A 26,626-nucleotide genomic window follows, 5' to 3' on the forward strand; every position below is an offset into this window, starting at 1 on the left:
GAAGTGGAGCATATAAGAGAGTGTTAACATAATTGCAGTGTAATTTCTTCTGCAGGAATAATTTTTATTTTCCACTGCACTCATACTATCCCAAACACCACATAGTAGTCTTTGACAAACATGCCTTTTTTTATTGGGGCTCCATTTACATTAAACTGGTTGTACCAATGGAGACCTAGCCTCAGACATGTCGTCCACTAAAGAGACGACAGCCCCGTTAGATTGATCATAGTCTACTGTGTTCTGATTCCTTTGGCATCTGCCCCTCTTCCATTTGAAAATGAATGTCCAACAATTACTGAAGCGGTCCTGCGTCCCTCGGAACCATATCAGCCGAATGATCACCAGCAACTCTGGCGGTTCTGTTTTCCGGTTCTGATCGTCCCTGTCCTTTCAGGCTGTCCCGAAATCCCTAATGTAATTTACTCCCACCCAAACGTACTCTAACTTCATGACCGCTGTTCATTATGGTTATCCAGACCACGCCATGGTCTAGATAGAATTATAGATTCGGGGTAAACCCATTACCTTGAATGGGTTCAAGGTAAGTGAATTAACTGATTAGACGGAGCGAGAGATTAAGGATCTTAGTAGGAGAAATAGCCCCACGAAGGACCATAAAGCAGGGCGGTAACGAGCTCCAATTCTAGTATTTTAAAACAACAGAAGAATTGTTTTTCTTTCTTTTTTTGTAATAGAAGACATCCGAACGACACGATATCCTGATGGTTTGTGTAATTCTATTTTTGTCCAGTAGATGGCGATGTCAGGGTGGGAAGTCTTGAAAGGCCAAGTACAGAAACAGTTTGCAATTATAACGGGCTTTGTAATGACTAATGTACAAATATAGACTTAGCTAACGTTTATTCAAAGTCTAACGGTATGAGGAGAAAATAACTGGAAACCAAGTTAAACAAACCATTCGTTTGCTTTTCAATTTCTATTCTCCTATACCAGGCTGTGAGTTGTACTAGACGTTGGGCAATAAAATCCAGAGATATGAATATATAAAAGTACATATAATTAGCCACGCGTCCAACCACGTCCAGCAAAACAATAATCAGGCGATTAGCTCCCTGTTGCTGTCGTGTTAGGTAAAAGCAACCTCATCATTGCGCAACACCAAGAGGAGGGGATCTGTTGTACATCTCATCCAATGGGAGCCCAAGGTGATGTCTTTTCAAGAAACACACAGCCAACTGCTTTTCGAGGGACCCTTCACACAGTAACGATGGATGACAGCTCGGGAAGACCGTTTAGCCGGTTGACTTGGCTGTAAAGACAGCATCAGCGAGCTATGGAGACGCTGGCGTGAGGAAAAAAACAACTTTTGCACCCATGGAGAGGCCTTGATCTAATACCGTTTCTACGAGACAGCCACAGGATAATAAATCATCGTAGCTTTAAGGTAACAACCCTCATCAGTCGACGCGATTCGATAGTTAATGGCTAACTTAGTTAGCAGTCAACAATAGCTTATTAGTCAACTAGCTAAAATATTTAGCACGAGAAGTGTCATGTAAGACTGTCTAGATACTTTACTCGTAAGTGGCAGAGTGTCAGAAAGCTCGGTAAATTAAATCGCTGGTGAACGTGCATATTATTCACTAGCTAGCTAACATATGAAAGTAGCTTTAAGGCAACAGGCCACTGTGTCGACTAATCCCGAACCCAGCACAGACAGTTTGTGAGAACTTGTCTTGACAGAGTTATGGTTAACGTACAAATAAAGATTATAAGGAAAGCTGTTATACTTCTTGACCGCCTGTCTTTACGTTCTTAAATATGTTGCACTAGCAGAGGCGAATGTGACAGGGACAGCACTGTCAGCTAACTGGGACTAAGGTAACTAACCAAATTGAGCCAAACTGAACTCACTTTACAGGTTTGTAGATTTGCTAATTCAGAAGACGGATTAATGTGAATATTGTGACACAGGCCATTTAGTAACGATTCTGTAACGTACATTTTGCGATTCAACCAGCCACTCAAAATATTATGTTTAATAGTCACCATACCATAGCTGCTATTTTAATCATACTGTTAATCTGGCTTCAGGAAACGGTCGGTGAAGTTGTTGTAGTTTGCTATCATGATGTATTCATCCAGAACTGGGCGCCGGTAGTTAGAAACGAGAATGGATAAAGGTTAGACCAAGACTATAATGCATCTTAGAGCTATATTTCACTTTGGTCGGAGTAGTACTACTCTACTAACTACTAAGTACTCTACTTGTACTACTAACACGTGTTACTAGAGAAACTGGCTCTTCTGGATTAAAACTTTGACATGAAAGATGTACGACCTTGAAAATCATAATGAAGAATTGGTGCATTTATCCCTCCATCTTCCTTAATAGTTTTGATTGCTTGGAGCCGTCTGACAGCGGACAGTAGTATTGCACGGCGTTAACACATTTCACAATCTCCCCTTAGTATTAACGGTTCAGAAAGGCACAGCCTTATTGGTCAGTGTCCTAGCAGGTTGGCCCTGTCATGAATGTCGGAGCAGATATATATTCGCTGCCCGCACTTCTGTATTGTCTCTCGGATGGGTTTTTTTGTTGCTGTTGTATGAGGGAATAACAGAAAGGGAAATTCAACCACACCTGAAAAACAATAAGGTTTTAGTGAAGGGGAACAGCAGCACAAATTCACTCACAGTCCTAGGGTATTCAAAAACTTGTCTGAGTATGACATGTGTTATGTTTAATGATTTGGGTAAACTGGTGTCGATCCTGGTTATATGGTGCTTTTCTCTGGTTCTCTTCTAGCCTTCCCTGAGTCTCAGTAGGCAGAGATGGAGAGTTCAGGAGATGCTAAACCCACACTCAAGCCATCTGAGTCGGGAAGGGATCCAGGGACTTACTGCTGCCCGTCCTGCGATGGAAAAGACTCATCTCGACATGGAAGGGTCTTCAGAAATGGACCAAAAGCCCGCAGCATGTCCACATCTGCTGTTCCCAGCTGTGCAGAGTTCAGGTGAGTTTGAACACCCCTGTCTCACAGAAAACACAGAGACATAAGGGAAAAATTGCTCACTCTTTTATTAGAAGTCTTGGTTTAAGGTCAAATAATATTATAATTGGACAAAAAGTGTCAAGGAGGTATCCATAGCACTGTGAGGCAAACATTTGTGTTTCTTTCAAATGTTTCTTTGTTTAAAAAAAATCTTTGTTTTAAGAACACGATTAATTGAATTAAAATTTGAAATTGTGATATGGATGGGCGTGGTTACTGAACTCCAAAAGGCTACCCCATAATATATTTCCTGAAAATATTTTTATTGAAACATATTTATACTATGACCAAGGAAAGTACTCGTTTCTCATTGGCCGGCAGATGTCTGCTAAACTTGAATATCAGGTCCTCTCAGACATAGATCTGGTGAAAAGTTTAATCACCATTTTAAATCAATGCTTCTGATAAGGCACAGTGACAGTTTACTGGGGTACTTAAGCTAAAAATGTGATGAACATGTCTCACATTAACATTGAAAGAATCGTTGCATCTATCTTAAATACAGTCCAAGAAATTGAAGCTCATTTCCCCTGAATCAAGGCATGAAATTCTTTACTGAAATATTTCAGTGACAGGGAGATTGTGCGAGATTGTGTCTCGTGTTGACAACTGCTGTAGGTTAGTTTAAGTGGCCGACGTCCGCATACTGTTGGCGCTAAGGTTACAATGAGGGGGGAACTAGAAAGTCGTTACCATGACAACACAGTGTTTGTTCTCTGTTTTTACATTAACACTTTCAATCGTAAATGAGCAAATATATGCAAAGCCTCTTTTTTTTTATTTTTTTTTATTTAATGTTTGCTGAGTGGCCTTTGAGCTGTTCTGATATAGGAAAATAATGGACTTGGCACAGGAGACTCTGCCACTTTAGGTAGTTGAGTTCTCTGTCTCCTCCTTGTTCAGTTATATTCATGACATTGTAAGACATTATCTCTTTCATCTCTAACGACACAGAACCTTATTATGTGTGTGGCAAAAACAGCCCATGAAGTAATGTGTGTCATATGTGTCAAACCAATTGCCATATGATTTTTTTGACCAAATGATGCCACCCTAATGTACTTTCCGATCTTTCATATAGTTCCTCAGGTTGATGTATCATAGCATTCTCTCATCACTGCAATCCTAAAAGGTGAAAAAAACTGGCGTATTTTATAGGATGTTAGTAACTTGTTCTATTTCAATGGGCCGTTAATCCCATGTGCATGGAAGTCATCTTTCATTGGTTGCTGGCAGATGTCTCTGTATTTTGGGGTCGTTGTTTTGAGTTGTAAGAAGGACCCGATGTATGCATTAGCCAAATGTTGACTTTTTTTTCTGGAGGTTTTTTTTTAGGTATTTTGTTGGGCTGGGTATCGTTCATAAATTTTCAATACCAGTACCAATAACGACTTCAATACCAGTTCCTGGACGATACTTTTTTCGATACTACTTTTTATAAAATCCATTTTAACAAAAAGAAAATTACATTACACATTGCAATACAAATCTTTAGTTTTATTTTTCAGCTTTCATAACATAAAAAATATAAATCTGTTTACCACAACTTGAAGTTGTCTGTTAACGTAATATCAATAAAAAAAAAAACAATTCACATGAGCCAGAATCGAACTGGGAACCTTCAGATTACCAGACGACCGCTGTACCTCCTGAACCACTGCTGTCTCAATAAAAAACGTTTGAGTACAAAGCGCCTTACGTCAAGCACTTTTTTGACGACTGAGTAGTGAGTCCTGTCGTTTCCCATAACAGCTACCAAAAATGGAGACGGTAGCAATAGAGACGTCAGTTGTGCTAGTTTCTGGGCACAGTGAGCTGTACGACATGACAGTTAAACAGTATCATAATATTCACTATAAAAAGGTTGTTTTGAGTCAAATTGGACAGATCCTAGGAGTTTCTGGTAAGTGTTTGTGTTTACTGCTTATCGTTAGTAAAACTAGCCTGTTGGCCACTGTTGTTATGGCAAAAAAAGATGCTCTCAACTGCTTTTTTGAAATAAATGTTGCCAGCTTTTCTTTCTACCTGAAAAAATGATATGGACAGTGTTTTTAATTAAAAAAAAAGACACTATGTGTGAACACACGCTTAGACATTTTTAAACCCACTATGCGACGCACACTGTAATCAAGCCTCTCAAAATATGACACACACACACACATACGTGAGCCCCGTCTCTGGGCGTAAGGTGGTGTTTTTGCATACCTCTTTACAGTATCGAAACAATTCGGTCGGTGCCATAAAAGTATCGAAGTTCAGTACCCAGCCCTAGCAGAATGAGTGCATAGTGAAGTGGACTGACTGTCTGAAGACCTCTCTGGTGGGTCTTGTTTGGGGACATCTGTGTTTGACAGGGTCTTGTGTGCCCTGGAAATGACTTTTATTCCTAGACTGACTGGTGGATTCTGTCGGGGCTGTGTGAGCAGATACTGACGGACATCTCCATAGAGTAATATGCTGTGAATGCAGAAAAAACATGTTCACTGTGAAAGGTGCATCATGAGAGTTTCTGAAAAAGCTGTTGTTCTGTCAGAAATTACATGACCAGGATGGAAAAGGCACAGCTTCCCAGTCAGGTAGGAAGTAAGATTTGAGTGAAAAGGCAGGCAAGAGTTTTCTGATGGACAATCAGATGAAACATAACCATGTATCAACGGAGAGAAAAAGAAGACTTTTTTTTTTTAAGATTATTCAGCGAATTGGAAATGTTCTAGGAAAACTGCCTAAGGAGAGGTCTTGATAGAGAGTCATGTATTTAGTTATGTGACATGATATATGTGAGGTTGTGAGTAACAGTACATTAGTAACAGCTGGACACAGTCAGGGCACTGGGCCCTTTACTGCTTTTCAGAGTTAAGAGTTTGTCATGGAGAGTTCACGGTGGGCTAAACTTGGCTGGTGTAACTGGAATAGGAGGACGTGGTGAACAGAAGGCGGTAAAATAGGTAAGAGTGTCGGCTTTCTCAGTCCTGCGGCCTGACTTGTGGGAGACACTCGTGCTCCGTGCACATCTGTGATGATTTCTGTGCATGGATCTGTGCTGGTCTCTATGTTAGACTGGTAAATTAAGGCCAGTGTGTTTTCAGTACAGTTGAGTAGTAATGCCTGAAAGGGCATGAATTTCACCTTGGTTTGAAATAAGTGTTGCCTTTATTGTATTCCGCTGCATTTCCATATTTTTATTCGTTGTTGCCTAAGAGCTGACCTGATTTTTTTCCAGCCAGGTCCTATTGTTTTTGAGGAGTTTTTAAGACCAACAGTTCTATTTTTGTTCTCTCATTGTTTTATTGTTTTTGCATGATGGAAGGAGCATTATCAAAATTCTCTTCAGTTAGCAAGTTAAGGTTTCCTGTTCTATAAGTTGACCTTCCAGGTATTGGGTGTGTGTTTTTGTTACGGAATGAAGAGGAAATAGTCTTCGCATAGAACATCTCAAACATTTGTGCTTGACAGTTCAACGCATTGTTTGGTTCCATTCAGGTTTACCATTCTCCAAACAAATACCAAGACAACGTCATCGCTCAAAGGTGAAGTGTCAAGGCGGCAACAAGTGGCCTGTGTGGACTAGATACTGATATTATGAAGAAGCCAATAACACACTAGTGGCCAGAGATTGTAATTGGATGGAGGGGGAAATTGAACATACAAGTTATTTACAGGGAAATAGCTGATTGCTGGTGTGGTAGAGTCATGGGTGTATTCTTCACTGTGTTAGCCATGGGCCTAGCCTAAGTCACACAGGCCATGTTCTGTAACTTACCCACGGGGCTGTTTTGCGAAATCATCTGTAAAAACCCAATCTCAACCGAAACTGTGTTAAGTCAAAATGCGTTATGAAACTTCCAGTTTTTTGTTTGTTTGTTTTCACCAGTTTTAGATAAGTTCCTGTTGCATGCACTGAGACTGCAGGGTCTGAAAGATGAGTCGAATGTTGAAAAAGTCATTATTGTGAAAAATATTTTGAAAAAGTGGAACCTCTTAAAGGGTTATTTAATTTTAGCGTCATTCTTAACTGAAAATGTTAGTGTATGATTGATGTGTGAGGAAGCTGTGTCTGATGTTTCTCACGGAGCTTCAGCCCGAACCATGTGTCCAGATGAGCAGGTCGGCAGGACAGTAAGGATTGGTGTGTGTTGTGTTCTGACCACTGTGGGTGGTTTGGATTGGTGTGTGCTGTGTTCTCATCGCTGTGGACGGTTTGGATTGGTGTATGCTGTGTTCTCCCTACTCTCAGCCCACTGTGTTGACAGACATTGTTATGACATCTGAGTGGGTTGAAGGTTTCACCACTGTGTTTTTCTTGCAGTTCCAGTTAAGCAGTGGTTTTTTACCACACTAGAGAGGACATAAGTATTGCGAAACAAAAAGAGAAGAAGCGTGATTTTCTTTCCTTTTTATCATAAATGGTGATTTTTGTTTCCATTCTTTGACATGTTAAAAGCTTGGCTTTTGCTTTCTACACCCACTTAATTGTAATGCAGATGAATTTTGAATGTTACAGTCAGTCAGAGTTTCAGTCCACCTGCACGGCTCTGAGCCCACCTGTCTTTTATTTTAACCTCAGTCATTCATATTTACCTGTCTTTTATTTTAACCTCAGTCATTCACATTTGCCTGTCTTATTTTAACCTCAATCATTCATATTTACCTGTCTTTTATTTTAACCTCAGTCATTCACATTTGCCTGTCTTTTATTTTAACCTCAATCATTCATATTTACCTGTCTTTTATTTTAACCTCAGTCATTCATATTTACCTGTCTTTTATTTTAACCTCAATCATTCATATTTACCTGTCTTTTATTTTAACCTCAGTCATTCATATTTACCTGTCTTTTATTTTAACCTCAATCATTCACATTTGCCTGTCTTTTATTTTAACCTCAATCATTCACATTTACCTGTCTTTTATTTTAACCTCAGTCATTCACATTTACCTGTCTTTTATTTTAACCTCAGTCATTCACATTTACCTGTCTTTTAATTTAACCTCAATCATTCATATTTACCTGTCTTTTATTTTAACCTCAGTCATTCATATTTACCTGTCTTTTATTTTAACCTCAGTCATTCATATTTACCTGTTTTTTATTTTAAGTCATTCACATTGACCTGTCTTTTATTTTAACAGTCATTCACATTTACCTGTCTTTTATTTTAACAGTCATTCACATTTACCTGTCTTTTATTTTAACCTCAGTCATTCACATTTACCTGTCTTTTATTTTAACCTCAGTCATTCACATTTACCTGTCTTTTATTTTAACCTCAGTCATTCACATTTACCTGTCTTTTATTTTAACCTCAGTCATTCACATTTACCTGTCTTTTATTTTAAGTCATTCACATTGACCTGTCTTTTATTTTAACAGTCATTCACATTTACCTGTCTTTTATTTTAACAGTCATTCACATTTACCTGTCTTTTATTTTAACCTCAGTCATTCACATTTACCTGTCTTTTATTTTAACCTCAGTCATTCACATTTACCTGTCTTTTATTTTAACCTCAGTCATTCACATTTACCTGTCTTTTATTTTAACCTCAGTCATTCACATTTACCTGTCTTTTATTTTAACAGTCATTCATATTTACCTGTTTTTTATTTTAAGTCATTCACATTGACCTGTCTTTTATTTTAACAGTCATTCACATTGACCTGTCTTTTATTTTAACCTCAGTCATTCACATTTACCTGTCTTTTATTTTAACCTCAGTCATTCACATTTACCTGTCTTTTATTTTAACCTCAGTCATTCACATTTACCTGTCTTTTATTTTAACAGTCATTCATATTTACCTGTCTTTTATTTTAACAGTCATTCACTGGGGGGACAGGGGTGGGAATCGGCCTCCCCGGCGAGTCACCAAGGTGTTGAATTAAATGATTGGTTGGATTTTTTTTTTTTGCCGTGGCGCCAAAGATTTTGGTGTGGCGGGCCACCACGGAGAAATGTTACCAGCGGAAACACTGCATGTGGTCTTCAGGGTACTAGAGACCAGGTGTGAAGGACAGCCACTAGATGTCAGCATTCCCACTGTTCACACAGCTAACAACATAAACACTGATATAGTTGCAGTCTGTCATTAGGAAGTGCTTCCAAAATAAATTTCTTTTTTGAGGTTAATCTGCCTGTCCATTAATTGACACTGAATCCTAATTACATTCTCTGAGGCTGAGCTCTAATTGCCTTGGTGTGTGTGTGTTTTTAATCTGTATATCACGCATCCCAAAATGTTTTGGTTATAACCCTTATTTTCTGCAACACCAAATCTTTTTTTCGTCATATAAAGATGAATTTGTTTTTAATCTAATTCTGTTAATTAGAATTATTTCAGTAATATGTTACCATATGTTATTGTCTGTGATGTGTGTGATAAGACTGTGCTGTACTGTGCAGTGCTGTGAGGTATAGAGCTATGCCTGGGGCCCTTACACTGTTTGCTCTTCGTCTTAAGGTCCTAAGCATGACCTGGGCCTGAAGGAATGTGGAGCAGTATGCCTTTTACAACTTCTTCTTTTTTTTATAATTCAGCCACAGGGATTTGGGTCAAATCCTGCTTTTCTTTCAGCCCATACAGAGTAACACATTTACTTTTTTTTGTTTGTTTCCATTCTTTTCCATGTACTTTTCCCCTTTTTCTTCCCCGAACACATTTCTGTGTAAATATTAAACTCTTTGGGTGAAATCTCCACTCTCTGTTGAAATCACTAAGGAAGCTCTCCTGCTCTAATATCCCTTGTGGGCTTATACATTACCTTCCCAAGAGAAGCAGGTCTAAACTTGTGTGTTTTTTGATTTTTCATAGAATTTGACTGGTATGTTGTACATCATTTGTGATACAGCAGTATGCTGAAGTGTTGCTTTGGTACATGCAAGCAAGTAGTAATTTTTTCCTTTGCCCTTTATTTAAATCAACGTTGTCAGTTTTTGAATTGACCTCAGTGTAAATCTGCATAAAAAGCTAATTATTCGTTGTTTAGTTTCCTCATTGTGCGTTTTCAGAGATTTTCAGAGACCCTGTTGCTTGTGTGAGACATGAGTTTTTGTTGTTGATGGTACTCCAGTGGCCTGTTTAGCCCCCCCCCCCCCCCCCCCCCCCCGGCCTGAAGCCAACGGTTACCTTGCAACACCAGACAGCCACATAGATTTGCATTCCAGGGTCACATGACCTCAACTGAAAAGGCTTGTGTCTGGTGTTAGGGTGTGGCCTTGCACCTGTTGATCTGTTTGTACATTATGATTCCACACAACAAGACTGTGGGTTTTTGCCAACTCTGAGCTATGGGGGTCTAAGCACGCAGCCCTGGCCTAGTTACAGGCGTCTGAACGCTAACTACCTCACGCTTGGTCTTAAGGAATTAGGCCAAATGTCTTTCCATACATCTGAAACGTGTCAAAAACAGAACGTGACCGCATTTCATCTCCACACACATGGCAGAAATACCTCGCTTACCCTTACACTCTGCTGAATTCTCTGGCCATTAGCCGAATGTACAACTGACAAAAGTTTGGCAAAACTGCTCAAGTATCACGTCCAGCATGTTTATATCAATGTGAAGTGTAGAATAGTTATTCATTTAGATCAGCTACTGTGAGGATGTCTGAGAGGGTGTGAGATGAGAATTTTCTGCTGTCTCACAGTGAATAATTAACTTCATCTCTTTCGGTCTTAGGCTTTTGTTTAGACTGCTGTGTTAACGGTGCGTTCTCCTCCTGTCTCTTTTCTATGTCAGAGTTGAATGTCTAAATTCGATGGCGTTACGTGCTGTTTGTTTAAGGCAGAGTTTTGTCCACCCAGCAGCGTGCAGTGATAAAAGTCTGAACCAAAGCATGACTCTGTACTTTCTTACCTGCGTCTTTGATCTCTCTCATGCATTGTTTGGCCTGAGAAATATAAAGAAATCTGCTGATACAGCATGACTGTTATATAAGAGTCCAATCTGAAATATTTCAGGAGGATATTTCGCTTGCTAATGTTCTTCAAAACTATAATAATATTGATAGTAATACATCCTGAATCCTTGTAATTGGTGATATGCAAGGTACATTTTCATTTTGGTTAGACTCTCGGCAGATATTTTGTAATTACCATGTAGGCCTAGTTTTAGACATTTCAAAACCAAGGTGAAATGATGATCTGTATGTTTGGCGATCATAAATGTGACACTTTCTGTCTTTTGTTTGTTTTCATCCTGTAGGAGGACCCAGTCTCTGCATGGACCGAGTCCTGTCACCACGTTTGGGCCCAAGGCCTGCATGCTGAAAAACCCCAAAGCAGTCATGTAAGTCCAGATGTTATACCCCTGTTCAGTCCTGTGTCTGTAAATCCAGATTTTAAACCTGTGTTCAGACCTGTGTCTGTAAATCCAGATTTTAAACCTGTGTTCACACTTGTGTCTGTCAATCCAGATTTTAAACCTGTGTTCAGACCTGTGTCTGTAAATCCAGATTTTAAACCCCTGTTCAGTCCTGGGTCTGTAAACCCGGATTTTAACCTTCTGCGCCGTCAAACTGTGATTGTCAGTGAAAGCTTAAAAACCTGTAGTGAGTATGAAGAACTTGCACAGCTATGGAATAGTAGGTCCCAAACCTGTGAAATAAAATTTCAGAGATAATTTCAAAAAATGTCCGCAGTCCGTATTTAGTGGTCTACATGTTCAGTATTTGAAGTTGTTTGAAATTTTCTGCTGAAGCATGGTTTTTGTCCATGGTGAATGATGTGTCTGCCTGACCAGGGCAATCTTATTTCTGAGACTTCCCTTTAGCCGTGCCCTTCCACTTCATTTGGGTTTTTAAGTAAATGTTTACATAGCTTTACATCATCTTCAGAGTGATATTGAATAGGCCTAGATATTTCATAGAAATGTGAAATAAGTCATTCAGAGAAATGATTGATTTGAAAAGAAAGCTGTAAATGACATTTGCCAGTTTATTATTTGTGATATTGCTATAGTTTTGTCTTAAGACTGGGGTTGTGTTAGTCATAGGTTATCACAGATCAGTGTCAGTGCTGGGCACTCTTACCCCTCTCCCCTGGCCCCTTTTGCTCAGAGCTCCTGTAATGAAGGGGAGTAATTGGATTAGACTGAACTGTTTTTGAGGAGTTTGCTGTGCCGTTTGTCTTCATCAGTGCGGATGGTTTGCTTGCAGTACACCATGGTGTTAATTATATTGGAATAACCAGAGGTTATGGTTCAGACTACATGACGTTCTGTATTAGGCTGTATTAGGACTGTCCTCCACTGAGGATTTTCTTCAACCAAAAGGCATGATTTTCAACTAAAAGTCAACTAATTGCAGTGATGTAAACTGAAATTAGGCTGTAGAACATAAACTTAGAAAAAAATTAAATTGGATTACACTTTACATGGATGCTTAAATATGTTATTGGAAATGTTTTTATTACATTTCTTCCCTATCTTAGTTCATGACAAACACGTTGTCCAGATTGCTGCTATGCAATAATGTACGATTTGCATTAAAAACATGAGTCCAGTGTGAATGCACTTTGTCTGAATCATTTAAACGAAGCCTAACGCAGATGACAAACCACAAATCTCTTCTACTTCGCCTCGAATCTTTAGAAAATAAGCGCCTACATGTAGGCGACTTACAAAGCTAGCTGGCTACAATTTATCATGACAACGCCTCACTCCCTGAGGTTTGTGAGGCGTGGTCACATGCTAGGTGATGAACTGTGGCACGTAAAATGCAGGTCCCACAGTTTACACTCCCCCCTCTTTACATTATCTTTGAGAATTTTGTAATGCATGCAAATGTGGGATTTTCTGACATTTTTCAAAGTGTTGTAACTGCCTTGTTTTTCAGCCAGCAGACAACATCTTTTATGACTCATGCATGTGAACATAGCGCGGTCACTTAACTAGAATGATGCTTATACTGAAAAGTCTTGTCAGCTGCTTGGTCCAAACTTCCATTTGCGGAAATAAGCACAGATTTAATTATAATCTGGGTGTAAAAATGAATAATTAAACAAGTAAATGCATCAATAAATTAATGCAGTTAATCAGTTGACATACTCTTAGTGGACCAAGAACGCTAAGACTGCTTTATGACTTGAAGAGGAAGACTGCCCTGGCATGTGTTGAGAATTGCTATGGAAACGAGGCGTGGAAGTCGCATTATCATGGTGTTAATCAGCAGGTCTAAAACTCTATCAGAGAGAAATGATTTCACAGTTATTTTCACATGTCTGTGGTGAGTTATAAAAAGTCCCTTACAAGAGCCATGTTCTTATCGGTTTCTAAAAGAAGGTTCTGGCACACTCAAGTCATGTAAGAGGACAGTAATGCTGCCTCCTTAGAGCAGCTCTTTGGGAGGGATTAACCCTCAGTGAAAAGCTCTTTGGGTACGTGGTGTGTGTGTGTGTGTGTGTGTGTGTGTGTGTGTGTGTGTGTGTGTCTGGTGGGGGGAGAGTAAACAGGAGAGGTTGTGTTTGGTCTGTAAAGTGAAGTCTTTTCCATATGAACAGATTATATTGTAAGTATAACTGCCTCTACCAGTCTGGCCCTGTTGTTATGGCAACTTTTCAACTTTTTTTTTTTTTAAATGGCCAGCTTTTGGATTGGAGAAGTTTAGCAGAATGTGTTTCTATAAGAATCTGCCAGACCAACATTGGGATACCACACACACACACACACACATACATGCAGGTGATGGTACACCTTATTGGCACATGTTACCTGATTATCGGGATGAACCACATTAAGGTAACAAATCATCCAGGAGATTTTATCAGAGCTGTATAAATCATATCACCAGCTAAACATGTTTTCAGTTTAGCTCTCCCCCCCGGCCTCGGATCAGGGCTTGTCTGTCTGATTGATGGAGAGCGTGTGACACCTGTGTGACTAACTGTTACTGTGAGTGAATTTTTGGAATGTAACAATAGGTATTGTTCGGTGAAAATGACATGGAAGGTGGCATGAGTGGGGACGGATGTCCCAGGGCCTTATTTGACGTGAACACCGGTTCTGGTGAATACACTCAAACTGGGAGAGTCACACTGTGATGTCACACAAGTTCTAACCCTGCATGCAGAATGGGCCGGGCCATTAGGCCATTGACGTGTGGTCAGAAATGTGACATTTAATCAGTCAGAGTATTTCCCATTTCTCAGTGCTTCTCCAGCGTTTAAATTGACAGAGCTGAAGCGTAGAGACCATCAGTGGGAAAGAAGTCAGTCATTACTGGTTTCCATAAAGGGGAAAAACAGTGAGTCGATTTACGATCTGCACATTTCGCCCACTGAAGATATTCTTTCCTCTTCTGTCGTTGATTTTCTGAATTTTGGAAACTAGAAATGCAGATGAATTGGGGATATTTTGACAGGGTTTCAGAGAGGTCAGGAGGGAGTCAGGTGTTGATTTTCAGCTGAAAGTGAAAACATGAAAGTGAAATAAGGGATTACCACAGGCAGTGGCCTGAGTGTCCTACTGAAATCCAAACTTGCTGTTCCGGTCTGAGGTTCACTGGCTTTTAGTGAGAATCCAAACCTAGCCCAGCGCAAGTTTCAGCCTCTAAACACGTTTAGCAAGACAAAAGAAAGATCTCAGTCTGTCTTGACTTTGTCCACTTCTCTATATCTGTAGTACACAGCAGGATTGTTCAGTAATCACTTCCCCATTCGACAAGTCCTCGTCTTCATTCAGGTCAGCCTGGTGCGCACGGTACTTTGGTACATTTTAAAATGGACGGCCCTGAGCTGTCTCTAAGGATCACATCCCCTGAGATGTAGTGAGAAAGTCTAAGAGTACAGGAGTCTACAGGAATCTGTCTCACTACAGTTCCTCGTAAGGGAAGCTGATTTTTTTTTTTTATTATAATGTTATGTTAAAAATGGTCATGTAGGTATTTTAATGCTACATATTATATCCATTTTATATTTTGGACTGCTTTGCAGTTCTGAAGTATTTTTTGCTTATCCAGTGTGATATTAAAACGAGAGCAAATGTCATCTTAAATATTATGTTGAGTGTTTTGTTTATTTATACATGTATTTTGTTGTCATATACAGTGAGAGACAACAAAAGATATAATGATGTAACTAGACAAACCGGATTGAAGAGCTCCAGGGACAATCCTGCTTAATGGCATTACTCACACATGTAACAAAGCTTCCAATTGCAGAGAGACTTTAACCCCAGAGGCGGGGCCCCACTGTTTGTAGGTGTGGTCTTATTGCTGTGGACAGCCCGCGTTTGTTTTAAAGATCAGTCATAGATCTGCTCTGCCAAAGGAGCCCCACGAGGAAATTCAGCGTTAAAATAGCAGACACAAACAAGGAAACAGGTGACCCACCTGCTCTGGTCAATCGGTAGAGGAAACATTTGAAGGGAACTTCGGTCGGACGTGGAGGAGAAAAACAAGAATGGAAGAGAAAAATCCCATGTCGCTTACTCTTCAGTAGCAAATGCTTTGGTTGGAGAATGCTTTTGTCAGAACTGCCCGAAGGAGCTGTGTCTGTTCTGAATTTTCAGCACACCTGAAGCCTGGCGTCAGAGTCAGAAGCCTACAGAATGGTGCACTTGTCTAGGGATTGTTGTAGAGTCAGTCGATTGTAGGGGTCATAAACGCATGTTCACTCCAAAGTGACTGTACTCTGATTTGAACTCTGAGTTTTATCACATGCAGAGAAGCATGAAATTCAACCAGTGTGTGCACCAGCAAGCCTGTGGCAATGGACGCGACAGGGTAGGCAACTGGTGAGAAAAAACACTTCCTTTTCTCTCTCTGAATAGCTTTCACAGCAACAGGCAACAGCTGGTCCCATTTTAATAGGAAATTGTCTTTTTATTATGTCTTTACTTGCTTTGCTTTTTGTTAATGGAAAGAAAAGAGTCTTTGGAAGGGCTCATTTGAGTGTGGTGATGAAAGAGAAAGCTTTGTTTTGACGGATGAGTTTACGGATAACTGGAGAAGACATGCTGGTTAGCCAGAGCAGCTTAAATCTCGTGGTCTGGTGATGCTCCATAAATACAAATGTGACCTCACATGCTGGCATATTAGCCTTAATAACTTTGTCAGGCTTACATAATGCTATTTACAGCCCTTGACTGCATGTGTGTTCCTGCTACAGATGCTAGCCTCACCTCCAAAATGAGCATTGCCTCTCCTTTCCTTCACCCCCTCTGGGAACCTTGTGTTGATCTGTCTCAGTGGCCAGTGGCTGAGGCAAAGATGATGTTTGTGTGTGTGTGTGTGTGTGTGTGTGTGTGTGGAGTCAGTTCAGCTTTGCTTTACGTAACAGGCAGCTTTCTGTCCTTGTCTGTCCGTCTGTCTGTCTGTCTGTGTGTGTGTGTGTGTGTGTGTGTGTGTGTGTGTGCACTAACCCCACTGGCTCAGGCTTAAGACACAGTGTCTAATAAGATCACTAAGCACTGAGAGTCTTACCTGTGAAGCTGTCCACACACATGCACACGCTCACACACACACACACACACACACACACACACACACACACACACACACACACACACACACACAGGTCTTACAGGAAGACCGAAAACACCTCTTTTTAAACATTCTTTGTGTTGTTCTCCACATTATGAATTGGTGGAAGCTCAACTAATACATACCTGCACAGGCAAAACCAAAATACTGGGGTTAAAAGCCTGTGAGGGGGTTTGTGATTGGTTCTTCTTTTTTCTCTCTCTCTCTCTCTCTCTCTCTCTCTCTCTCTCTCTCTCGGTTTGTCATTATGTCACATACTTTTGACCTAAAAGTCTGACAGCTATTAGCAGTCATGTGTTGAGAAATTCCATGTGTAGTCAGAAAGTGCTGTTGAGTGACAGCTGAGGTGTTCAGGGATGTACTTTTTGCCAGCGAACACCTCACGACTTTACTCCTGGAGCACTGACAGAGAAGCTGTGAGTGGTGCACTTTGGTTTATTTGGGTATTTGTGGTTTTTTGGGGAAGCAGCAGGTGTCCTGCAGTACTAGGCCGGTTGTTTCCTTGCCTTTAAGGCTCTTAAATAATTTCTCCTCTCTGGATATAGGTGTGGTAGAGTGCTCCAGACTCTATGGAAAAATGCTTAGTCACTAACTCCTTCCCAAGGATTAGATAAAAAAACTCCCCAGTCATTCTTACTCAGTCACATCTGATTTTCTATGGAAGACCGTAGGGCATTGGTTTATTTGCCATGTTAAAGTTTCTCTTTTTTTTTTTTCCCCCTCTTTGTATTTTCAGGCATATCCAGGATCCTGCCAGTCAGAGGCTGACCTGGAATAAACCTCCCAAAAGTGTCCTTGTGATTAAGAAGATCCGGGATGTTAGTCTCCTGCAGCCCTTTAAAGAGCTCTGTATTTTCCTCATAGAGGTATGTTCAACCCCAGGCCCCTTTTTACACAGCGCAGCTCAGCACAGCCTAGCACAACACAACAGTGTCAGGCCTGCATCCAATCCCACGGCTTTACACACAGGAGAGACAGAGCTGTGGTCTACTGGAGGTGACCGTTAACTCATCTACCTGAGAACAGAAGCTTTTGGGTCACGGCTGAGTTACCCATCAGCTTTTAGATCCGCTGACGTTTGAGGAATATTTGGAGAAAAAAGGGTTACAGAAAAGGGAAGAGCTCCATAACAGAGTGCATTAGAAACACTGCTATTATGCTGGGCTTCCTGAACAAAGTGTCTACCAGACGGCATCTTCACACCACTGGCCGTGTGATGTGATGTGATGTGATGTGAGGTCAGAGGTAGAGGGTAGAGGTGGAGTTATAGATTGCACTGCTCTTCTCTATGCTGCCGGCCTTTGTGCTTGGACTTCTTGTTGACACTCTGATGTGTTTTTTTTTTTCTTTTCTTTTTTTCCCAGCAAAAAAACATGATCGTTTACGTAGAGAGGAAAGTCCTGGAGGATCCAGCTATCGCCAACGATGAGAGCTTTGTTGCAGTGAGAAAGAACTTCTGCACGTTTAGAGAAGGTTAGAAAAAGTACCATTACACCTCCCTGCAGGACTAGGTCAAAGACCTCCTGGCTAATGCATGTTTGTGCCCAGTCCCGCTGAAATGTTTGACCCACGGTGCTCCTGTGTACTCGACAGATTACGATGACATCTCCAAGCGCGTGGACTTTATCATCTGTCTCGGGGGAGATGGCACGTTACTGTACGCTTCCTCTCTTTTTCAGGTACACATGAGAAACCTTACAAAAAGTCCAGCTCATTCTTAGTTTTAGAGCCCGTGTCCTTCACACGGCTTTAGTATTAGAGACAGAGATTAAGCACTTTGCTACCTAAGGGAATTACTCCTGACATTTGTGTGTGTGTGTGTGTGTGTGTGTGTGTGTATTTCCATCTCTCAGGAGAGTGTTCCACCTGTCATGGCCTTTCACCTTGGCTCGCTCGGTTTTCTTACGCCTTTCAACTTTGACACCTACCAGTCTCAGGTCACACAGGTCATTGAAGGTGAGTGGAGTGGATTGAAGACTTCTACACACTGCAGAGGTCTGTCTGTCTGTCTGTCTGTCTGTCTGTCTGTCTGCTGCCCGGCCTTTGCCCCCTCCAACGAGACCATGGCTGTTTTATCTCCTCATAGAACGTGTTTGCTTTATCCAAAGCTCTTTCCCCTCCGCGCTCTCTTCCAAGAAACGGAACTGTTTTCTTTCAGAGGAATTTTCTCCCGTGTCCATGGTGTAATTGTCCCCAGGACGATAATGGTGTGTGTCCTGCTAATGCTTTTCAAAAGAACAGGGTTTCTCTGCACAGCTGCAGATGCTGTGGACCACACAATGGTCCAGCGGGTGAAAGGCAAAGCGGGTCTGCTGTCCGTTTGATGCTCATTTCTGAAAAGCTCCGCTACACACAGACTGGTCGCTGTTTTTGATGCTTTTATCAAAGCACTCTGCTAATGAGACTGGACGCAGCATTTTAATTGAGATTGATCAAACATTCATATGTTTGGATTTTAAAGAGTGGAAATTGAGTGAATGTGAGAGGTAGGGACAGTGAAACAGATGTCATCTCTCCTGCATGACCTTTATGTTTTTTTTAAAATCATAAGGAAGGTTGCATATCTCTGGTATCAGGTATCAGGCTGTTGAAAATGTTGTGTAAATAGTTAATAAATAACAGAGCAGTTAAATAACCCTGCAGTCCTCCAGCAGTCAAGACCTCTGTTTCTTCTTTCTTTCTTTTTTTTTTCTTTTTTTTTTTCAGTAATGTAAAGTGTGTGAATGGTTATTGTAGGTTTAGTGCCAAACACATATTGCCTTCCCTGATCTCCCTGAGAGTGGAATGAAAGAGACAGTGTGGGTGTGAGTGTGGTATCCGTGGGTTTATCCCGTTCAGAGATTCACAGATCCGGGACATCTCCTTTCATTCTGAAAACGGCCGTGGAGCCGCTTTGGTTAATGCGTCAACCATGACTCTCTCAGAAAGTTCTGGTCTGAATTCCCAGTCAGAAATCAGACAGCATCAAAAAAAAGAGTGAATATTCTTGGATTAAGAAGTGCATATTTAATGATTGACGAGTGAGGTGTTTTGTGGTGGTAATAAATGCTCGTGTTTTGTTTTTGTTTTTGACCCTTGCAGGCAACGCAGCCATTATCCTGCGCAGTCGTCTAAAGGTGAGAGTGGTGAAAGAGGGCAGAGAGAAGAAAGGATCGCTGCAGGGGAGGAGCGAGGAGAAAAGCATGATCATATCTAACGGCGATGTCGAACCTGCCCGCAAAACTATGCAATACCAAGTGAGTGACGGCACTCTGTGTGACTGTGCATGCCTGTGTGTGCTCACACGCGCACGCATGCACACGTATGTGTGTGTTTGTGTGTGTGTGTGTGTGTGTGTATTGAGTATATCTGTCGTTACAGGGAAGAGCAGACTTCTTTGACTGATTTCTAGCTGAAAGTATGATATGTTCAGGTCAAAGGCCAGGTTTTAACTGTGTGTGTGCGCGTCTGTGTGTGTGCACGTCTGTGTGTGTGTGTGCACGTCTGTGTGTGTGTGTGCGCGTCTGTGTGTGTGTGTGTGTGTGCGTGTGCGTGCCTTTGCACTGCATTCAGGGGCAGAAGAAATCTCCCGTGGTCTCCATTGTAATTCTGTGATTCATTGTGTTTGTGGGTTAGTTCATTGATAATACAAACTCATGTACCTCACATGTATTTTCCTAGTGTGTTGGGCTTCTCTGAAAATTACCTGTCAGTCATGTAACCCTGATCTCTGATCTTGTGTGAAGACAGTGTGGGATATTCTAGGATATATGGGAAGATGGATTCAGATCCATGCAAACAAAACAAACAATAATCCATTTAGAGTTAAGCATGATGGGATTATTTCCTTATCAGATCTTTTAATAGTAGTGTTGTTGTTGTTGGTGGTGGTGGTGGCATATAGTGAGATTCACAAACAGCCAGATTTGCCCTAATAGCCGTGGTACACGTCAGTTAATCAAGAGACAGTGAGATGTAAGGAAGTGTAAGCGGGAAAAATATGAATATAATTATAACTGTATAATTTTATATGTATTTTTTTTTCTTCTGGGCTGGCTATAAGATAAAATAAGCATTCTGTCCTAGGATGTACCAGCTGTTGACACTGGTGTCCATGGCAACAGGACCAGTCAGGGCCCAGAATACAAGACAGGTTTGGATTGTGAAAGATGCCAAGAATTATCAAGTATTGTCTCTCTCTCTGCACGTGTGTGTGTGTGTGTGTGTGTGTGTGTGTGTGTGTGTGTGTGTGTTAGGTGCTGAATGAGGTAGTGGTGGACAGAGGTCCTTCATCGTACCTCTCGAATGTCGACCTCTTCCTGGATGGACACCTGATCACCACTGTCCAAGGCGATGGTGCGTATGCGTCTTCCACACCTCATGAAACACACAGCCCTGCTCAAGTTACTAGCCCTGTGATAACCCCTTATTGTCTCTGCAAAGTCATTCTCAAGCAGAGGGTGAGAAACAGGCCCTGAGAAAAATACTTTGTCAGTGATAAAACAGAAAATCAGACCAGAAGCACATGTACTTGTTAAAGATGGGTAAAAATGAGCATAATCTCTTATTAGTGGTTTGGAAAACTAGCAAACATGAAAAACATATTTAAGTGAAAGGCAGACTTTATACTTGTTCTCCCTTATACTCATTTCCCATTCTGTGTGTGTGTGTGTGTGCGTTTGTGTGTGCGCGTGCGTGTGTTCGTGTGTGTGTGTGTGTGTGTGTTTGTGTGTGTGTGTGTGACACAGGTGTGATAGTGTCCACTCCGACAGGCAGTACAGCGTATGCCGTGGCAGCAGGAGCCTCCATGATCCACCCAAATGTTCCCGCCATAATGATCACGCCCATCTGCCCCCACTCCCTCTCCTTCAGACCCATCGTGGTGCCAGCCGGCGTAGAGCTCAAGGTGAGGACACGCCTACATACAACCTGCCCACAAAGAATGACTTCAGCTGACCGTGCTGCATGACCATGTCTAGTGTCTGTGTCCTACTGTAAAACACTGAGGCAGTGCACAGTGGACAGACAGCGTTAGGGTGTAGGTATGTCTGTGTCCTACTGTAAAACACTGAGGCAGTGCACAGTGGACAGACAGTGTTAGGGTGTAGGTATGTCTGTGTCTTACTGTAAAACACTGAGGCTTAGCCCAGTGGACAGACAGCGTTAGGGTGTAGGTGTGTCTGTGTCCTACTGTAAAACACTGAGGCAGTGCACAGTGGACAGACAGCGTTAGGGTGTAGGTGTGTCTGTGTCCTACTGTAAAACACTGAGGCAGTGCACAGTGGACAGACAGCATTAGGGTGTAGGTGTGTCTGCCAGGAGCTGAGTCCGACTGGAAACACAGGCGTTCATTTATATGCTGTCATTTGTGATAGACAAAAGAATTATTTGTTATTAATAAAAGGATATTATTTTAGGTTCTTCCAGATTGACTACTTTTGAGTTGATCTGGGTTTTTTGTGTTTGTGTTGTTTTGTAAGATTTTGATTGTGTCTGAATTCTGAAAGTGTTTCCAGAGTTGAAGACTGTGAAGTTGTTTTTGATGTGTGTGTTTTGGGGAATGTTGTTAGTATTCCTGTTTCTCTGACCAAGAAATGCAAACTAACCAGATCATGTTGTTAGGCCATCCAAAGTTAGCAGGCATCCTGTTTTTCAACATTCAATGTGTTTTTCACCTGTGGATAAACAGTCAGACTGAGAAAGGACAAACCCTTAACTTTGACCTCTGAAAGCATGTGCTCTCAGAAAGGTCAAAGCCTAACCTCTGGCCTGGATACACATGTTCTGGATTATTAGTCTGCCTTATTTTGACCCCTGACCTGTCCTATGCAAGCCTCCCTGAATGTCTCAGGCAGTACCTATCGGAAAACTGCAATTATGTGTCAAATGAACAGCTGAACTGTAGTGTAATGTGTCTAATGATCAGCTGAACTGTAATGTAATGTGTCTAATGATCAGCTGAACTGTAATGTAATGTGTCTAATGATCAGCTGAACTGTGATGTAATGTGTCAAATGAACAGCTGAACTGTGATGTAATGTGTCAAATGCTGTTCGCTGGTAGACCCAGAGTGACAGAGTTCAACTTGAGCATAAACTGTAAACACATAAGTGGAACTTTCTTTTTTTTCCTTTTCCATATCCTCGTAGATCATGCTTTCCCGTGAGGCCAGAAACACGGCGTGGGTTTCTCTGGATGGGAGAAAACGTCAGGAGATTGGTCATGGAGACAGGTGAGCAGACATGGGCCCAGACAGAGTCACATTCTCAGTCTGCTGAAAAGGCACTGTCTTCTTCCCTCCCCTGGAACCTCCCTCACACACCCCCCCCAGCCTCGCTCTGGCTTTCACCACATATACTAGAGATTGCATTTAGACGTGAGTACAGTCAGGGATATCTCTGTGGTTCAGGCCACAAGTCATTAATGTGTCATGATATGTCAGAAATGTGTCATGAACTGGTAAAGAAGGGAAAGAAACAAAGAACACCATGAGGTGAAATATATCTCTAAGGCAGAAATGAGGAAGTCTTAAACATTAACGAGAGAACGTTTCTAACAGGAGATACTTTCTCACACCTTTCTTGGAATTAAAAAAAAGGGGGAAAAAGAAAAGGAAAGAGGAGTGTGGTGTTACAAATGGGTCCAGTGAGGTTTTAGGTGTGTCAATTCCCTGACACTGACGCCTGTGCAGTATCCGCTGATTTCCGTAAGGAAACACAAACACAGAGTGTGATGTAGATTCTCCGTTGGCATGAATCTTGTGGTGTGGCTTGTTAAGGGTGGCGCTGAGCGGAGTGACTTTACCTGCACAAGGAAGTCACGTCATGCGTCGTGTTTCATGACCGATCTTCTGTCTGAGAGCGAGACACTAATGAACCTCCCCCTCTCTCCACAGCATTACCATCACCACTTCCTGCTTCCCTGTGCCCTCTATCTGTTTCCGCGACCCCGTGAACGACTGGTTCGAGAGCCTGGCTCAGTGTTTACACTGGAACGTGCGAAAGAAACAGAGCCATCTCAGCTCCGAGGAGGATGAGGACTGACCCCCCTCCGCCCTCGGGCACAGACCTGAATCTGGGGGGGGGGGGGGGGGCTGTAGCTTTTGGATCTCTAAGCACTTTACAGAGCTTTGGCTTGTTTCCTCTCTGGGCTGTCCGGGACCAGGATCTGGCCTGTCTACATGAAGGACTGGACACTTAGTGAAGAGTCAGTGCTACTGGACACAGGCCCCTATGCCAGTGCCCTTTATATACTGGACACAAGCCCCCGTGCCAGTGCCCTCTATATACTGGACACAGGCCCCGTGCCTGTGCCCTCTATATACTGGTCACAGGCCCCCGTGCTAGTGCTCTTCACATCTGGAGGAGGTCTGACTTTGTCAAGCCTCAGAAAAGACACAGGGTTTCTAATATACACATACTGTTGCAGGAGAGCACGACCAATCACAATGAAGCGTCAGGTAACATCAAATTTACGCAGGAAAAGAAACTAGGAGCATCTCAGCAATAAAGTCAAGTACCAGTCAATTGTGCCTTACATCACCTGGAGTGTTACAAAGACTTTTTAGTCCACATCTGAGACGCGTCGAGACAGTGGGCGCACGTGTTCCGTAGACTTCAATACAGAGTCGTTTCTCTGTGCAGGTTAATGCACAAGCCATTTTAATAAGCCATCCGAAAAGCTTGAATGCACCTAAAATGATTTTTTTTTCTTTGTCTAATCATGAAAACTACTGTGTTCTGTAATGTGGTGTCTTACAAACAAAAATCAAACAAATCCAGTTCAGAACAATTGATACAAATGAATTACAGCTCATCCATTCCAGGTCTCAACAAGACTTTCTGTGTGTGTGTGTGTGTGTGTTTTACAGTGCAGCCACTTTTGAACTGAATTTTCCTTTACGAAAGCAAAATATTAGAGGTGAATATTTTGTTGTTGTTTGATGTCCATGAGAAGGCGAGTAGCATGGAAAGCTCTAAGGCATTCCTTTACATGTAGCTGTTTCTCAGCTTTTAAACATGAGAAGTGTAGAATGTTTAACGGTGAGATTTCCTTAAGAGTAACCATTACGTTGAGAAGTGCCCTTCTGCCCACTGAAGCAGCTCTGTCACAGAGTCAGAGCAGAATCCATGTGTCCATGAAAAACATGGCCCGTCATCACTACACACTATTGCTCCACTGTCCTCTGAGTGCGCACACTGAGTCTGTCTGTGTCACACACAGGTTTTCTGGACTCAGGTATTGTAAGTATGTATATGCCTCTGATCTGGACAATGTTGGGGCCTGAAACAGGAGTGTTTTTAGATCATCCACTGTTTTCTGAACAGTTTAATAAGAATAATAAGAATCTCCCTCTCTCTCTTTTTTTAAATGAGGTAATTCAGAGAGTGGTCTGATTTCTCTGTAATGATGTATAACTATGAGATAATGATTGTATGTTTGGTGGAAGAGTGTGCCGCATGAAACGTGAGTCACAAGTATGAAGCTGCTTGGCTGATTTCAGTCTGATCATTCTCAGCATCCCGTACCTCCAAAGAGTGGTGTCATACCGTCGCCCCAGTCCAGATGACAGGGCTGTCTGCCAGCATACCACACTCCAAATGACAGTTAACACACTTCTACACTTGCATTCCTTTTCTTCTGGATTAATAATGCGTGGATCAGACTAGGTATTCTGGATGTAGCCTTTCTGTCCCTTAACTGGTTTACATGGCTCTGTATGGTTTTTGTTTCCTTTTTTGTTTGTTTATTTGTTTTCTTCAGAAAAAACTCATCAGTCTGTTTAGGTACTTTTGTATATTAAAAATGTACACAAACTGTTCTGAAACAACTGCACAGAGAGCCGGCGTTACAGTCTGTTGTCTGTGGAAAAGATGGGTTGTTTGTTTCGACCTTCAAAAAAGAGATCCAGAGCACTTTGTCATACTCTGAAACGACTTTTATTTTACTTTTCTTTTTCTTTTTTTCTTTCTTTCTTTTTTTTTTTAGTTCAGAAGAGTGAAAACCCCAGTTTGTTATTGAGCAGTGTGTGGTTAGGAGTGTTAAGTGCAGAGACTTAAGGAATATGGCCAAACCAGACACACACAGAACATCTGGCTGTTTCATCATGTGCCTGTTCTTATCAGCACTGAAAAAACTGGCGTGATTCTCACAGACTCCATAAAAGGAGAGGACGATGAACATCCTGCCGTTCTTGGCCTTCTCTCTTTATTACGTGTACTAACACACAAGTCTTATGAACTTTAACTAGGTTTAACCAGAGTGGAGGGCAAAAGACTTCCACTGACTAAAATATATATATCAACCTCAAGTATAATCTCGTGTTACGAGTCAGTTGAAGCTCTGTAGAACTGAGCTGAAAAATTCACTGAAATCTGCTTTTTAAAAATGATTATTATGAGGTTGTTGCAGATTTCTCTCTTTGATGTTGAATCACTCAGAATAAATGCTCCTGGCCTCGTGCCTTACTGACTCACTGATGGTCAGCGTGGGAGTCCTTCAGGTGGCAGTTTGTAAAGGTTTTTGATGCTCTCTCTGTCCTTGTTTCTGAGTCTTTGAGATGTAAAGTGTTTAAAACTGCATCTCTGCAGTGCTAAAGATCATGTTTCATTTTTTTGTTTTTGTTTTTTTTTTTTTCAAATACATCTTTCTATTGAACCATATTCATTAACTCATTAGATCTACTTTTGTATTTGAACTTTGAGGATTCAGTCTATCTTGAAAACAGCCTCTGTTTCTTCAGCACTTTAATAAATAAATTGAAACCTGCCCAGAGTCCATTTATTCATGCTGTTGATCCATTTTTGTTTGTTTGGTTATGATAAATAATGCTGTGTCGGTTATTTTTTTAAATATTAAAATTCTGACTTTGTTAATCAGTGCACTGGATAACCTGCAGCCCTGTTTAATGCGTTTGTTTTTTTTATGAGGGCATTTCCTCTGGTGCTGTAGAGTGCAAGTCTTGTGCAGTGTGTCTCATAGCACAGTTATTGTTGGGCATGTTTCCTTCAGTACTGCACTGATACAAACATTACAGGAATCCTTACACCCAAGCAACTTCACAACCCTGCCACGCCCCAATCTCTCTCTCTTTCTGTCTTCCTTGTTCCTTGTTTTTTTCTCTCAGACAGGAAAGAAAGGCTGTTCCTC

General features: G+C 41.4%; 1 protein-coding gene across 2 annotated transcripts; it reads left to right on the forward strand.

Annotated features, from left to right (window-relative positions):
* The first annotated feature begins 1,237 nt into the window (after window positions 1-1,237).
* Window positions 1,238-26,245, forward strand: LOC115820380 (NAD kinase). Of its 2 annotated transcripts, XM_030783945.1 has the most exons (12): window positions 1,238-1,408; window positions 2,774-2,981; window positions 11,224-11,307; window positions 17,235-17,364; window positions 17,863-17,971; window positions 18,092-18,177; window positions 18,352-18,454; window positions 19,580-19,734; window positions 20,734-20,833; window positions 21,226-21,383; window positions 22,627-22,709; window positions 23,373-26,245. In XM_030783945.1, exons 2-12 carry the CDS (start codon window positions 2,800-2,802, stop codon window positions 23,518-23,520), a joined length of 1,338 nt encoding a protein of 445 aa, XP_030639805.1. In that variant the 5' UTR covers window positions 1,238-1,408; window positions 2,774-2,799; the 3' UTR covers window positions 23,521-26,245. The 2 variants fall into 2 exon arrangements, with proteins under 2 accessions (XP_030639805.1, XP_030639806.1); XM_030783946.1 differs by lacking the exons at window positions 1,238-1,408; window positions 2,774-2,981; window positions 11,224-11,307 and adding an exon at window positions 15,302-15,750.
* Window positions 26,246-26,626: the final 381 nt, after the last annotated feature.

The sequence above is a fragment of the Chanos chanos genome, chromosome 9, assembly GCF_902362185.1.
Source record: "Chanos chanos chromosome 9, fChaCha1.1, whole genome shotgun sequence".
Classification (NCBI taxonomy): domain Eukaryota; kingdom Metazoa; phylum Chordata; class Actinopteri; order Gonorynchiformes; family Chanidae; genus Chanos; species Chanos chanos.

Bases quoted from the DNA above. Each gene is read 5' to 3' on its own strand.
- LOC115820380 (XM_030783945.1), top strand. From the start codon at position 2,800: ATGGAGAGTTCAGGAGATGCTAAACCCACACTCAAGCCATCTGAGTCG. The intron at 18,455-19,579 runs GTGAGTGGAGTG...TGACCCTTGCAG, and splicing joins GGTCACACAGGTCATTGAAG to GCAACGCAGCCATTATCCTG. The intron at 19,735-20,733 runs GTGAGTGACGGC...TGTGTGTGTTAG, and splicing joins GCAAAACTATGCAATACCAA to GTGCTGAATGAGGTAGTGGT.